Below are 14,291 nucleotides of genomic sequence, written 5' to 3' on the forward strand. Positions count from 1 at the left end.
ATAAACTTTACAGGGTAATTGGTAAACTTTATAAGATCCTTGCTACACTTTACAAGACCGTTGGTAACCTTTACAAGATAATTGGTAAACTTTACTGGATCATTGATAAACTTTTACAGGATCATTGGTAAACTTGATAAGATCCTTGGTACACTTTACAGTATCCTTGGTAAACTTTACAAGATTTTTGGTAAACTTTACAAGGTAATTAGTAAACTTTTTAAGAACCTTTGTAAACTTTACAAAACCTTGGTAAATATTTTATCCACAAGTGCTAACGGTCGTTTCTACTGCAGTGTATATTGTTTGGGTGACTCATCTAAAGAGGGATATAACAAAGAATCAAATACATTTTTCTCAATGGACAGCTGTCACTCCAAGACGCCATTGTCGATAATGACCGATCTCCGCCCTACGTGGAATTTTAATGTTTTTTTTTCAGACTTTTATAAATTAACATAAATGTCATGTGTTGTTAGTGGCATGTGCTAAGCATATGAATGTAAATTTGTACACTTTGTTTATATAATTTAATTGACAATGCAATTTCTCAGTGGTGAGGCCACGCCCCGTGTGACGTTTTCCATCGCGAGGAGCGGTGATTGAGACGCGGCGCGCGCAGGTGTGGCTGGGCCATCTCTTGGTGGTTTTCGAAATCGAGAATCGAATACATACAAACACATCATGGCGTTCAACATGGCGAGTGCGGTGAGTGCAGCTACTCGTACGTTTGACAGGTGTGCACGGGTGCACCTTTTATTATTATTATTATATATATTTTTTCAACCTCCACCAAATGTGGAGGTAGGTTGTGTTTTCACCCTCGTCTGTGTTTGTGAACGTGATATTTCAAAACGTGGTGGACGGATTGTGACGAAATTCGGTGGACAAGTTGGGTGTGTCACCAGGACGAAATGATTCGATTTTGGTGAAGATCCGGATTCGAATCAGAGAACTTTAAATTTTTTAAAAGTGATTCTTCATATTTGAGAAGGTCAAAAACGATATATAACACGATATTTTAAAAAGTTGTGAATGATTTATGACCAAACTTTGTGGATTAATTATAGTTAGGCGACCAGAACAAGCTGATTCGATTTTGATTCGGGTCCGAATCCAGACTTGGCCTATCGATGGATACAAAACGTAAGTTGTTCATCTTGGCGGAGGTCTGCTCTCTATACCGTTTGTCGTTCTAGTTTGTTCTGTACCTGTGCAATCAGGTGTTGCAGGTGCAGATTGAGTTGGGACACTTTGCCATTGTAAGGAAGAAAGTGAGTGCTGAGGGCTACACGCACGACTGGCGTGCGTTTGTGCGTGGCGTTGACCACAAGAAGATCCATGGATTTGTAGAAAAGGTCGTTTTCATCCTGCACGCAAGCTTCCTGAAGCCCAAACGAGGTAACATGTCATTTGACCTCTTGCCAGGACGTTTGTGAGTCTTGTCTAAAGGTAGCCAAAGTAATACATTGACCCATTTCAGAAACAGCACGTGTTGTTACCTCCACCACCAAAGGTGGAAGGAAGTTGTTTCCACCCCTGTCTGTTTGTCCGTTTGCTTGTTTGTGAACAAAAACTCGCCCCTCACGCCTCCCCCCACCCCTCCCCTCACCCCACCCCTCCCCTCACCCCACCCCACCCCTCCCCTCCCCTCACCCCACCACTCCCCTCACCCCACCCCACCCCTCCCCTCCCCTCACCCCACCCCTCCCCTCACCCCACCCCTCCCCTCACCCCACCCCACCCCTCCCCTCCCCTCCCCTCACCCCACCCCTCCCCTCCCCTCACCCCACCCCTCCCCTTCACCCCACCCCTCCCCTTCACCCCACCCCTTCAAATCTCCCCTGCCTCCCTCCCCCCTCCCCTTCAAATCTCCCCTTCCTCCCTCCCCCCTCGCCTTCAAAACTCCCCCCCTCCCCTTCAAAACTCCCCCCCAACCCCTCCTCTTCAAATCTCCCCCCCCCCCTACCATCTTTCCCCAATTCTCCCCCCTCCTCCCCCTCCTCCTCAAAGCTGCCTCATCTCCACTTCATCCCCCTTCTATCTCATACCTCCACCACCTCCAACCTTCTACTTTGCTCTTCCCCTCGCCTCATCCCATCATCATCAAACCTTTTGTCCTCCTCATCCTTACCTTTCTCCTAACTCGGACACACTATGAACAGCTCTCCCTACCTTCTCCTCTTCCTCATCTTACCCTACCCTTCCCCTCCCCTCCCCTCCCCTCCCCTGCCCTGCACCCGATGCTCCCCCTCACTCTTCCTCAACGGTATGGACCTCAAACATCCGGGGCCTTCGCTCAAACCTGATTGATCTCTCCATACATGTTGCTTCTGACAAACCAGCCGTAATCTGCTTAACAGAAACTTTCCTCCTTAAAAATGTCTGATTCCTTAATATCTCTTCCTGGTTACTCCCTCCGGTATGATAGACCTGGGCCTCGTCCTAGTGGTGGGGTTGCTATCTTTATCAAAAACTCTCTTCCTCACTCTCCTTGCACTACCCTCTCTCCACCACACCCCCAGGAGTACTTCTGGCTATGGCTTCCTCTCTGCTCCCACCTTTTGTTCATATGTGTGTTCCATCCTCCAAACAGTGATGACTCAATTTACATTTCGCTGTCTGAGATGGACCAACTTCTATCCACTCATCCCAACTCTCTCTTCCTCATATGTGGCGAATTCAACAGTCATCATGCCAGCTGGCTGGGTGTGGGTTAATCTCTCACCAGCCATGGCACCTCAGCAAAGGACTTCTGTGACTCACTGGGATTGACACAATCTGTCAATTTCCCGACCCGGATCTCAGTCAATGGAGTATCTTCTCTTCTAGACTTTGTTATGACAAACTTCCCTGCAAATGTCTGCTGCTCTTCTTCTGCTCCAATCAGTTCTTCTGATCATGTGCTTGTTAAAGTGGACATCTCTCTGGCCATTCTCAGAGAGCCTCCTCAGCGTCGACGTGTCTGGCATTTCACTCAAGCTGACAGGCATGGTCTTCAAGCAGCCATAAATCATCTGGACTGGTCTGCCATCTCTACTGCCTCTGACATCAACTCTTCCTGGGAATTCTTCCAAAGTAAGCTGCTCTCTCTCATGCACAGATTTATCCCATCTCGTCTTCAGTTGTCATACCATTCCTCCCGTCCATGGTACACTGAATATTGTGGTGAGGCAGTAGCCCTGAAACAACTTGCCTTTGCCTCTTGGAAGGCAAATCCAACTGAAGGAAATCTCAGTTCCTTCCACCAAGCTCGGAACAAGTGTGTCTACCCTCAGGAGTGCCAGGAAACACTATCTCTCTACTCTCAAGACTGAACTCTCAAATCTGTCTCCTCCCTCCAAATCCTGGTGGCGACTGGTTAAATCTGTTTCTGGTGTTTGTTCCCCCTCAACCGCCTCCCTTACCTCAAATGGCTATGCAGCTGACACCACATGTGACAAAGCCAAATGCCTCATCTCTGTGTTTGCCTCAAAATCTTGTGTCCCAAACCCATCTCTCTCTGTTCCCACCTTTCCCAGTCGTACCCAGCTGCTCCTGAACACTGTGTCCTTCTCTCCTGACAAGGTGGAGAAGTTTCTGTCAAACCTCGACTGATTCTGCAACTGGATCAGACGGCATCAGCCCACGGGTCCTAAAATCCTACTCTGCCGTTCTTTCACATCCTCTCTTAAATCTCTTCACCCTCTCTTTTGCTCAAGGTCATCTACCATCTGCTTGGAAATCAACCAACATTACCGCTTTACACAAAAAATGTGCAAAAACAGATCCTTGCAACTACAGACCAATCAGCCTGCTCCCAATAATGAGCAAGGTCATGGAATCTATCATCGCTTCTGACATCAAATCCTTCCTCTTCTCCAATGGCTTGATCTCGGATCATCAATTTGGATTCAGACCAGGTCATTCTACTCTGGACATGCTGCTTCTGCTGTCTCAACAATGGATGGAGGTCCTCAATGCTAAACAGGACAAAAGAGCTGTCTCCCTTGACATATCTCGTGCCTTTGATACGGTCTGGCACCCCGCCCAGCTCCCCAAACTCTCGTCGTATTGTATCCATGGAAACCTCCACGCGTGGCTTGCAGACTTCCTTTCTGGTCGCAGTCAACATGTGGCCCTGAATGGAATTCTCTCTTCTCCCCTCCTGTTCAGGCTGGAGTTTCTCAAGGCACTGTTCTGGGCCCTGTGCTTTTTCTGGTCTTCATTAATGATCTCTCTGACTCTCTGGAAAATCCTCTATCTCTTTGCTGATGACTCCACTCTCTGCCGCTCCATATCCCAACCCCCAGATCGGCAGGCAGCAGCCTCTTCACTCTCTGCAGACCTGGACAATATCACAAACTGGGCAAACAAGTGGAACATGTCTTTCAATCCCAACAAATTTCACACTCTCACTTTGTCTCTCCGAAAAGACCGTCTGGACAACCCTCCCATCTACTTTCTGAACAAACCTCTTGAAGAAGTTCTGTCATTCAAGCTTTTGGGTCTCACTATCTGCCATGATCTTTCCTTGGAAAAACCACATTTCCAAGCTGGCCTCCAAAGCCAGTCGCCGACTGGGCATCCTCCGTCGTGCAAAGTCCTTTCTGGGCACTTCTGAGCTCCTCACCACATACAAAGCTTTCATCCACAGCTCAATGGAATACTGCTCTCCCCTCTGGGCTGGTGCTCCGGACTCACACCTAGCTCGGCTTCACGCAGTTGAAACTAAAGCATTCAGAATCATTGGAATCTCCCACGATGAAGCTGATTCTGAGGGCCTCTCTCTCTCTCTCTCTCTCTCTCTCTCGTCTCTCGTCTCTCGTCTCCCTCGTCTTTCTGTCTTCTACTGACTCCTCTCCGGCCTTGCTCCCCCTGCTCTGTCTGTGCTCTGTCCCTCAAATATTCCTGCAGGACACAGACGATCTGCCAGCAACCCTCTTCTGGTGAAACTGCCAAAATCAAGACTCTCCACTCACCTTCACTCCTCTTTTCTCCCACCTCTGGAACAAACTCCCACACTCTCTTCAATCCCTCTCCCCCATCCCTCTCCTCCCTCCAGGTCTTAAAAGCAGCTGTTCACCACCATCTCTTTTCATCCCCATCGAAAACCTTGATCTTTTCTACCCCTGATAAAACGCCCCAAATCCACCTTTTTAAATCCCCAACTTCTTTCCTGAAATTCCTAGAAGTGTTCATTTGCTTTATACCATGTACCCCTCCCTCCTCCCCCAGCCCTCCCCCTTCCACAGATCTACCAACGTCTCTGTTCTCTTCTGTTGTTGTGCTTGTGTGCTTCCCTTGCTCCCCCTCTTGTGTCCTGCTCCCTTCATTGCATGTTTTAAGTGTCTGTGCATGTTTTCATGTTCAATGTGTTAGCTCCTACACGAGCCTCGATTCTGTATACAAAAAAAGAAGAAGTGATTCTTCACCATTGAGTGACATGGCCAACCAGGCGGAGGTGCCATTCTAGTTTTAATATTGTCGGGCTCGGACCCAGTGAGCTATTCCAGAACATAACATACACCATGGGGAAAGAAATCTGACTTTTTATCATTGCTTTTTTTCTCTCTTTCACCACGTATTTCTGCCTTTGGCCAACTACCCAGGTTTTCACAACGTTTGAAAATGGTTGTCGCCAAATGTTATGAATAAGCCATTTTGCCGTGTTTTAAGTACGTCACAACACTAGAACGGCACCCGTAGAGTGCATCGTCTCGCCTCGCGCGTTCATTCTGAACAAAATTAACATCGTTAACTGAACAAGCTACTATTATAGCCCACTGATATGGCCCTTATACCCGTATCATTCATGCACCCTATTATAATCATGTACTTTCTTGGCATAGGTTATGAACATCATACATTTAATTGAACACTCGCATCAGGTCATTGATCAGATATATGAAATTTTGGTTTTCGGAGAAGAAGATATTCAAATTTTTTTCCCCTTTCATCCAATATGGCTGCCATACCTTGTGACCTATGACGTCAGAGTTAGCAATATAATATTATCCATGGGGAGACCCTCCTATGTTTAAAGTTTTGCATCGATCGGACAAGCAGTTGCAGAGAACTTTTTAAAGTGAAAATATATAGACGTGTGCGCCTGCGCGCGCACACTTTTTGTGGCGTAACCTGTAGGGCAATACTGTCTAGAACAGCGTTTGCCTGTCATGTTTGTATGTCCCTACAAACGTACACCAATCAGAGCTGAGGATCTTGTCATGTGACGGGGGACGTGTTTAGTAACCATTACAGTTGCATATTTTACTAAAAGGAAATATGAATAACCTTTTGTGGAACGATGTGGGGTCCCAGCAGGTGTCGTTGGTTTATATGTATGTATGAACATGTGTGTATTTTATTTGTATGTATACGTTTATATGTTTGTATGTTTATATGTATGAACGATATGATGTAGGTAGGAGGTTTCGGAAGTTCCTCAATACAATTTTAGTTTTGAAATGTGATCGACATGGACCATCGACATGGACCATCGACATGGACCATCGACATGGACCATCGACATGGATCGACATGGATCGACATGAATCCGGAAGTGAACAGATGATAACAGTTCGCTAGTTTGATAATATCTCAACACAATTGTGATTTAACTTAATATTTTGATATATTAATACTATATTAATTTGTGATTGGAATGATGAATGATGCTGTTTGGAATGAAGATATAGAGAACGTGCTGTCAATGCCTAACGTTAGACTGAAGGTGGCACAGGAATGTGGAATTTATTGATTCATCGTTTGTCATTCACCGTTTTTTTTGGTATTTTTAAAATCCAGGTCATTCACGTACCAATTTTTCCCAAGCCATGCAAATCCAGGCTAGACAGCTGAGAGGCGAATGTGCGTACCTCCAAGTCTACGTCATCCTGCCAGCCCCCGTGTTATCATTATGAGTGTAATGCCATTATCATTGGATAAATTTGACAGATTACTTTGTGTTTATCATATTGTGACAAAAACCTCACATGGATGACACAGAGGCTGGAGTCAGGATTGGAGTAAGATGTATCAACAACTTAAGGTCTGATTATACCACTCTGCAGAAAGTAAAGAGGACTTGAAACTGCTGAAGACAATGAAGGAGGAAAGTGAAAAAGCTGGTCTTTATTTAAACATAAAAGAAGATTAAAATCTTGTCTAGTGAGAAGATCGATGTGTGCCGATTGGGAGATGTCGTGGAAGGGTGTACACGAATAGAATATGCACACCTCCAGATCAATGTCAAAGATTTTATTCAAATGGAGAAGACTCACTCAAATATAACAAGGATTACAACACAGTTTAACAGTACTATGCCGGCGTACTCAAACAGGACTCGATACAACGTATCCAGCAGGTCTTCTGCCCGATTCCATTTGCATCTTGTCTTGTATAGTGTTTGGGGAGACAAAATAAATTCTTCTTTGCTTTGGGGCGTCCGACTGAACAATGGGAGTTCGAACAAGGGGTAAGGGATTCGAGACAAGCAGGTGTGGTGAAGCATCTGGTTTACATTTCAACATAAGCCATAAAGATAAGAATTTTAGGGGGAAAAAAGTCCTGGCATTCCCTTCTGTCTGGAAAAACAGTTTCATGGTTTAAAAAAGAAATATTGTATTCCATTTTTGCACAGATTAATCAATGTAAGCCTTATTCCTTTAAGTATATCTAAGCACAGCACATAATTTCTATAATTTATAATACAGATTACTCAAATATTTATCACTAATTATAAATTTTGAAGATTCCTTGGTATTTCAAACTACAGCAGCACACAATATCTATAATTCATAATGCAGATTACTCAAATATTTATCACTAAGTATATGTTTTTTTTCACTTTACTAGCATTCCATATTCCAAAGATTATAATACTGCTGTGCATCACGATTTATATTGCAGAGCAACACCCATGTGTCCCTAGCTTTCCTACAATGAGGAAGAGTAAGAACAGGTTAGAACAGGATGCAAGTGATAACTCGCTTACTCAATAGAAGAGGGACATTTCAATAAACTCAGAAGTCCATGTGGACCTCTACAGAGACCATCACGTGGAAATGGTGGAAAGTTTCCTCTTCCTGAGTTCTAAGAGTGAAGTGACCAAGGCATGTGGAGGTGAAATTAATAGACTGTTAGTGTTGGGGAGAACAGCGATGCCAGGATTGACTAAGATCTGGAAAGACAAAGATGTGACATGACAAACCAATAGGAGGCTGGTGAATGCTCTGGTATTTCCAGTTACAATGCCTGGATGTGAGTCATGGACAGTGAAAACGAAAGAAAGGAATGGTGTTGGGCTGACAATATCGCACGTCACACTTGAAACCATGCTCAAGAAAAATCACAACTAAGGTCCCAAAGTACAAGTTATAAACAATCCATATGCAGTCCACATATAATCTGATGGCTAGAAAAGTCGGACAGGCAATTGGACTAATCATTCGTGCGTAAAGACTCATTTAAGCACCTTTATTAGCTAAAGATCATAGCGGCCCACCTTTAGGTCAAGCAAGTCTAGACTGCTTGGATCCATTGGTTTGTGGTGGGTGTGATAAGCATCGAATGCCTCAAGGATGTCAGGTTTCCTCCAAATGTAATGCCATTTATTTTTAAACAATAAGCAACTCTTTAAAAAGGTAATCGTATGTTGGACAAAATTGACCAAATCGTTTGTGTTCATAATTTTTTACTTCCTGTCTGTGCCCCACATTAAGCTATGTATGCACTTCAACATGCAGTTCGTCCAAGGCTGAAAATCCTCCCTCGAGAGGGATGAGGGAGCAAACTAAGTTGTCATGACCTCCACCATGTGACCACTAGTCCCCCTGGAAAGTTTGGTTGAGATTCATTATCAATCGAAGGAATCGCAGTCAGACAGACAGACACCAAATTGCGTACATTCGTATGATGAGCAATTGCCATTATTCAGTAGGGAAAGGAGCAGCTGTGGTGGAGATCAGCTGCATCAGAGTTCAGGGGTTGGAAAACACCTTTGGAATGTCTACAGCAAGTCTTCTATAGGACGACGTTTGTACAGAATCCCAAGGGATGTGCTCACCTTGTAACACTGATTTGAGTAGGCCACGTGTTGCTTTGTTACCATAACATTGCTAAACCTGGGCAGACTCTGCCAAGAAATGCGTTCCCTTATTTTTTTTTATTTCATCGGAAAAAATACATCCTAATGTTCAAATTACATCGAGCGATCCTTAAGGTTCACAATTGGGATAATTTGTTCTGTTCTCGTTTATCTTGTTTGTGTTTTTAATCAATTCGGTCCGTTGGTTGCATCATCCCTAAGCCTCGTCGGTACCGTTCATGCAGTCCTTGCACATTAGCGCGTTAATTTGGAATTTGTTCAGGGTGGTGGCACACATTGGCCAATTCTTTGTGAACAACACCGTGGGATCATTACCATCCACCAGCTAATGTTAGCAGTTTGGTTCCTAGCTTAACGTCTAACTGAAGACTGCACGGTCATTGGTACAATTAACGAACTTGTACATTACATACATTAGCAGTGACCATGCTGCTTTATTGAAACGAAACAAAGTTTGGAGCAGTTGTAAAAAGTAATTGCTGCTTTGATGTCTGACCAGATTCAAGTTAATGCGCGAGCGAGACCGTTTCATGATGGCTTTGTGCATTTGCATATTGCTCCAACAAGCACAAATTCACCTCGACTTCCCTTCCCCTCTCATCGGACAGGCAATCACTCAGACCCTTCGACCATTTTTACCTCCACCACCGAAGGTGGATGGAGGTTACGTTTTAATGTCTGTCTGTTTGTGTGTGCTTGTTTGTCTGTCTGTGAACAGGATATCTCAAAACGTTATGGGCGGATTCAGACGAAACTTGGGCAGAGGTTGGATGTGTGACGAGGAAGAACTGATTCAATTATGGTGAAGATTCAAATACGGATCTGCATATGAGAATTTGTAAAAGTGATTCTTCACCATTCAGAGATGGGGCCAAAAACGATATATATCATGATATTTCAAAAGGTTGTGGATGACTTGTGACAACTTGGGGGATGAGTTGGTTAGTGGCCAAGAACAAACCGATTACATTTTGGTTCATGTCAGATCCAGATCTGGCCTATCAGTGGGATACAAAACGTAAACTGTACAACCTGGTGGAGGTGTGCTCCCCACTGAGTGCCATTCTAGTTACCCTCGCCAGAGGAGAGGGTATTGCATTTGAGTCTGTTTGTTTGTCTATTTGTTTGTCCGCACAGAATAAATATGATTGTCTCTGCAACCGTTGGTCTGATTGAGAGGAAATTTTCACCAAATGTGCAACTCCACCTGTAGAATTTTTTTAATGATAATTATGACGTCATAGGTCGCGTGATACTGGCGCCATCTTGGAAAAAATCGAAAATTTTTGCACCTCTATATCTCAAAGCGCTGAATCGAAAAAAATTGAGACATGGCTCATTGTAAATAACTCCATGGGGAATAAAATATGTTAATGATGTCATAGGTGCCTCCATTATGACGTCATAATTCGACAAGTACAAAACTTCATCAGATTAAGATGAAATTTCTTGAGCATAATCTAGGAATAAATTAGTTTAGGAAAAAAACTGACGTCATCGGTCACGTGGTTCGGCCGCCATATTTGATTTAACACAAAACCCTTAAAAACCACTGAAAATACATCCTGGCGAGGGTTTGCAATCTCTGCTCTTTTTCTTGTTGTTCATGTAATCGATATATACAGTCGTGGCCAAAAATATTGGCACCCTTGCTCTTTTCTCAAATAATGCACCATTTCTTCCAGAAAATTATTGAAATTAAAAAATATTTTGGTATCCACATATGTATTGCTTTGGTTTGCAGTGGAACAAAACAAAAAAAAGTTGAAAAAATTACAAAATCTTAGCTTATTCCACACAGAAATCATAAAATGACCTGGACAAAATCTCCCGGCACCTTCTTGAAGTTGTTCGAAATAATTAGATTTCAAGCAGGTGATTCTCCTTTTCCTTGTAATTAAATTCGCCTGTGGTGAGTTTCAGCTGCATGCAATATAAAAATCACTCGTTCAATCAGTTTGAATAGAGAAAATGAGTCGTTCTGCTGTTTTGTGTTACCGTGTTTTGTTTTGCGTTTTGTGTCAATGAGTACGGAGAAAAGAAAAAAAACAAACCAGAGAATTGTCTGAGGTCGGGCACAAGATTGTAGCCAAGCATAGACAATCTCAATGCTACAAGTCCATCTCCAGAGACCTTGATGTTCCTGTGTCCACCGTACGCAATGTTATCAGCAAGTTTAAGGCCCATGGCACTGTAGCCAACCTAACTGGACGTGGTTGCAAGAGAAAACTTGATCGAAGATTGCAGCAAGATTGTTCGAATGGTGGAGAAAGCACCTCAATCAACTGCCAAACAGATTCAAGCTTGTCTTCAGACAAGGTACGACAGTTTCAACTCGCACCATCCGTCACCAACTCGATGAAAGGCGGTTCTAGGGGAGGAGACCCAGGAGGACCCCACTGCTAAGAAAGCACGTCTGGAGTTTTTCAAAACGCACCTGAACAAGCCAAAATCCTTCTGGGAGAATGTCCTGTGAACAGATCAGACCAAATTAGAGCATTTTGGTAAAGCACATTATCTCCATGTTTACAGAAAACAAAATTAACCCTTCAAAGAAAAGAACACCTTCCCTACAGTCAAACATTGAGGAGGTTCAGTGATGTCTGGGGTTGCTGTGCTGCCTCTGGCACTGGGTGCCTTGAATGTGTGCATTGTATCATGAAATGAGGAGATTACCAAGGTATTTTGGAGCGCAATGTTCAACCCAGCGTCAGAAAGCTGTGTCTCCGTCGAAGGTCATGGCTCTTGCAACAGAACAATGACACCAACACACTTCAAAAAGCACCCAGGAATGGTTCAAGATAAAACGCTGGACTGTTCTGAAGCGGAAAGGAATGAGTCCAGATCTAAATCCCATTGAACACCTGTCAGGAGATCTGAAAACAGCAGTTGGGAGAAGGCACCCTTCAAATCTGGGAGAACTGGAGCAGTTTGCTCAAGAAGAGTGGGCCAAACTGCCAGTAGAGAGGTGTAGGAAGCTCATTCATGGTTCGAGGAAGCGCTTGACAACAGTTATTTTATCCAAAGGGTATGCTACCAAATATTAAGTCGAGAGTGTCAATAAATTTGTCGATGCCATTTCTTTTTATTTTCTGATTTAAAAGGATATATTAAGTTCTGAATTTAAAACAAAGGTTCTGTAATCTGTGAAGGTTGTGTTCTGATGAAATAAAGAATTGTGGAGACCAAATACTTTTGTCAATTTCAACCTCTTTTTTTAGAGAAAATTGTGAGTTATTTGAAAAAAGTGCAGGGTTGTCAATATTTTTGGCCACGACTGTATGACTCTGTCTCATCACACATTTTAACTTCATTTCCTATGTTAGAATCAAACTTCTATAAATCGAATATGGGGTCAACCGATGTTGTCGTAGGAAATAATTTCCTTTTCAGTTATTACGAGGATACCTGTCGTATGATGCTGATTCTGTTCTTATTGCACTTGTTTCTTTTGTCCTGCAGTCTATAAAGAGCCACCTTACGAAGTGGAAGAGTCTGGTTATGCTGGATTCGTAATGCCTGTTCACATATACTTCAAAAACACGGTACTTCCTCCAGTTTTGACCTGCGGCCAGGTGGTGTTTGCATTAATACTAAGCTTAGTATAATACTAAGGCCAGGTCTTATCATACAGCTAACACTGAAATGTATAAATAATAATGGAGTCCCATACTCTTGATAGAGCTGCAGAGCATTCGCAAGTTTGGCAGGATGGCCTGTGTAGGTACGCGCACTCACCTCTAAGCTGTCTAGCCTGGGTTTGAACCTTAGCATTAATTAGAATGTCATCCCGGTGTTTCACTGACCGGGTCCCTCAAATGGATGTTAAACTGTGTCCCGTCTGCCCGAATTTGTGGACGTTAAAGATCCCACAGTGTCCTTCACGAATAGTAGGCGAGCTATCACTGACACACTGGCCAAATCCCAAATTCCTGCTCTTACCTACATAGGACATTGCATCAGCATCGACAGAGGTGGATTCCGTAGCCTTGTGCTGCATACGAAAAAGGGCATTCACAATGAGTTGAGAAACGTTTTGAGGTGAGAACCAATCCGACATGGATGGCCACTTCATCGCATGATACTCGACCGAAAATGGCAGGGATTTGGATCTAATTTGTTCAGGCTGCCGACGATAGTTCGCCTCCTCTTTAACATCCACCAACAACCAGTACTTGTAGACGGGTGCTCCAGCTTGGTCTTTCCGATGGACGGTGCACACACCGACGCCTTGCCCTGCATGTGACGCACCATGAGGGTGACTGTTTATAGCGCGGTCAATATTTGAACCCAGTCTAAATAGCTCAAATGTGAGTACAGTCGGACCCTGCTATTCGCGGTTCTGCTATTCGCGGAATCTGTGTATTCGCAGTTGATAAGATGTGACGTGTTTCTCTATTCGCGGAAAAATGTCCCGCGAAATCGCGTTAAAAAAAACAACTATTCACAGCCATGTTCTGTGAATTCGCTGTTTTTCAAGGGCACAAAAGAAAATTTCATGAGCCGCTAGCTTGACACATTTATAAATCCCATCTTTTACCAGCCATGCAAAAAGCAGGTGGACGTACACAAAAAACATTGTACAAGCTGTGAGCATGATCTGCTTATACAGTGCAGTACAGTACCGTACCGTACATTCACTGCTGTGTGCTTTGCGTTTTCATGGCTTTCGTGGGCATGAATTTTAGCCGCTCTATGAGCGAGTTTCACGGGATATCCCACCAGATGTGTAAACAAGTCAACTCCGCAAAGTATAGAATGCAAACGCTTCATTGAATCGATTTACGGTAAAGCATCATCAGAGATGTTACACAATGAAAACGCTTTGGGGGATGTTCCATCAGCGACTAAAACAAGTCATCCTCCGCGAATTGTAGAATGCAAATGCTTCATTAAATCTGTTATTGAAATTGGCAGATACGCTCTATACGGCATCATCCGATAACATCCCCCACAAAAAATGGGCTCCCGCAGATACCCACAATGCTCGCGATCGTACATATCAATACAGATTATGTCCTCCATCTCCATCATTGCTCTCGTCCCGTTGCTTCAACCTACGGTTTTGACTCTCTCTGCTCATCGTTCAATAATGGCTCCCAAGTGCAAGAGCAGTGCCGGTGATGCGTCGACTACCAATAGGCAGAAGAAAGTGATGAGCCTGAGCCAGAAAGTGGAGCTGCTCGACCAGCTTTCGAGA

The 14,291-nt window shown here is 43.8% G+C and overlaps 1 protein-coding gene across 2 annotated transcripts in view; it reads left to right on the forward strand.

The window, feature by feature from the left end:
• The first annotated feature begins 578 nt into the window (after positions 1-578).
• The window catches only part of LOC137421493 (uncharacterized), a 34,154-nt gene continuing 20,441 nt past the window's right edge, over positions 579-14,291 (forward strand). Inside the window, exons 1-3 of one of the 2 annotated variants that reach the window (XM_068107608.2) lie at positions 579-708; positions 1,224-1,401; positions 12,554-12,636. In XM_068107608.2, the coding sequence (XP_067963709.2) occupies positions 685-708; positions 1,224-1,401; positions 12,554-12,636 (285 nt within the window). In that variant the 5' untranslated portion in view covers positions 579-684. Of the gene's footprint in view, positions 709-1,223; positions 1,402-12,553; positions 12,637-14,291 lie in introns of those variants that run through there. The other variant, XM_068107609.2, reaches the window with a different exon arrangement.

Source organism: Myxine glutinosa, chromosome 2 (genome assembly GCF_964187855.1).
Source record: "Myxine glutinosa chromosome 2, kmMyxGlut1.1, whole genome shotgun sequence".
In the NCBI taxonomy this organism is placed as follows: Eukaryota; Metazoa; Chordata; class Myxini; order Myxiniformes; family Myxinidae; genus Myxine; species Myxine glutinosa.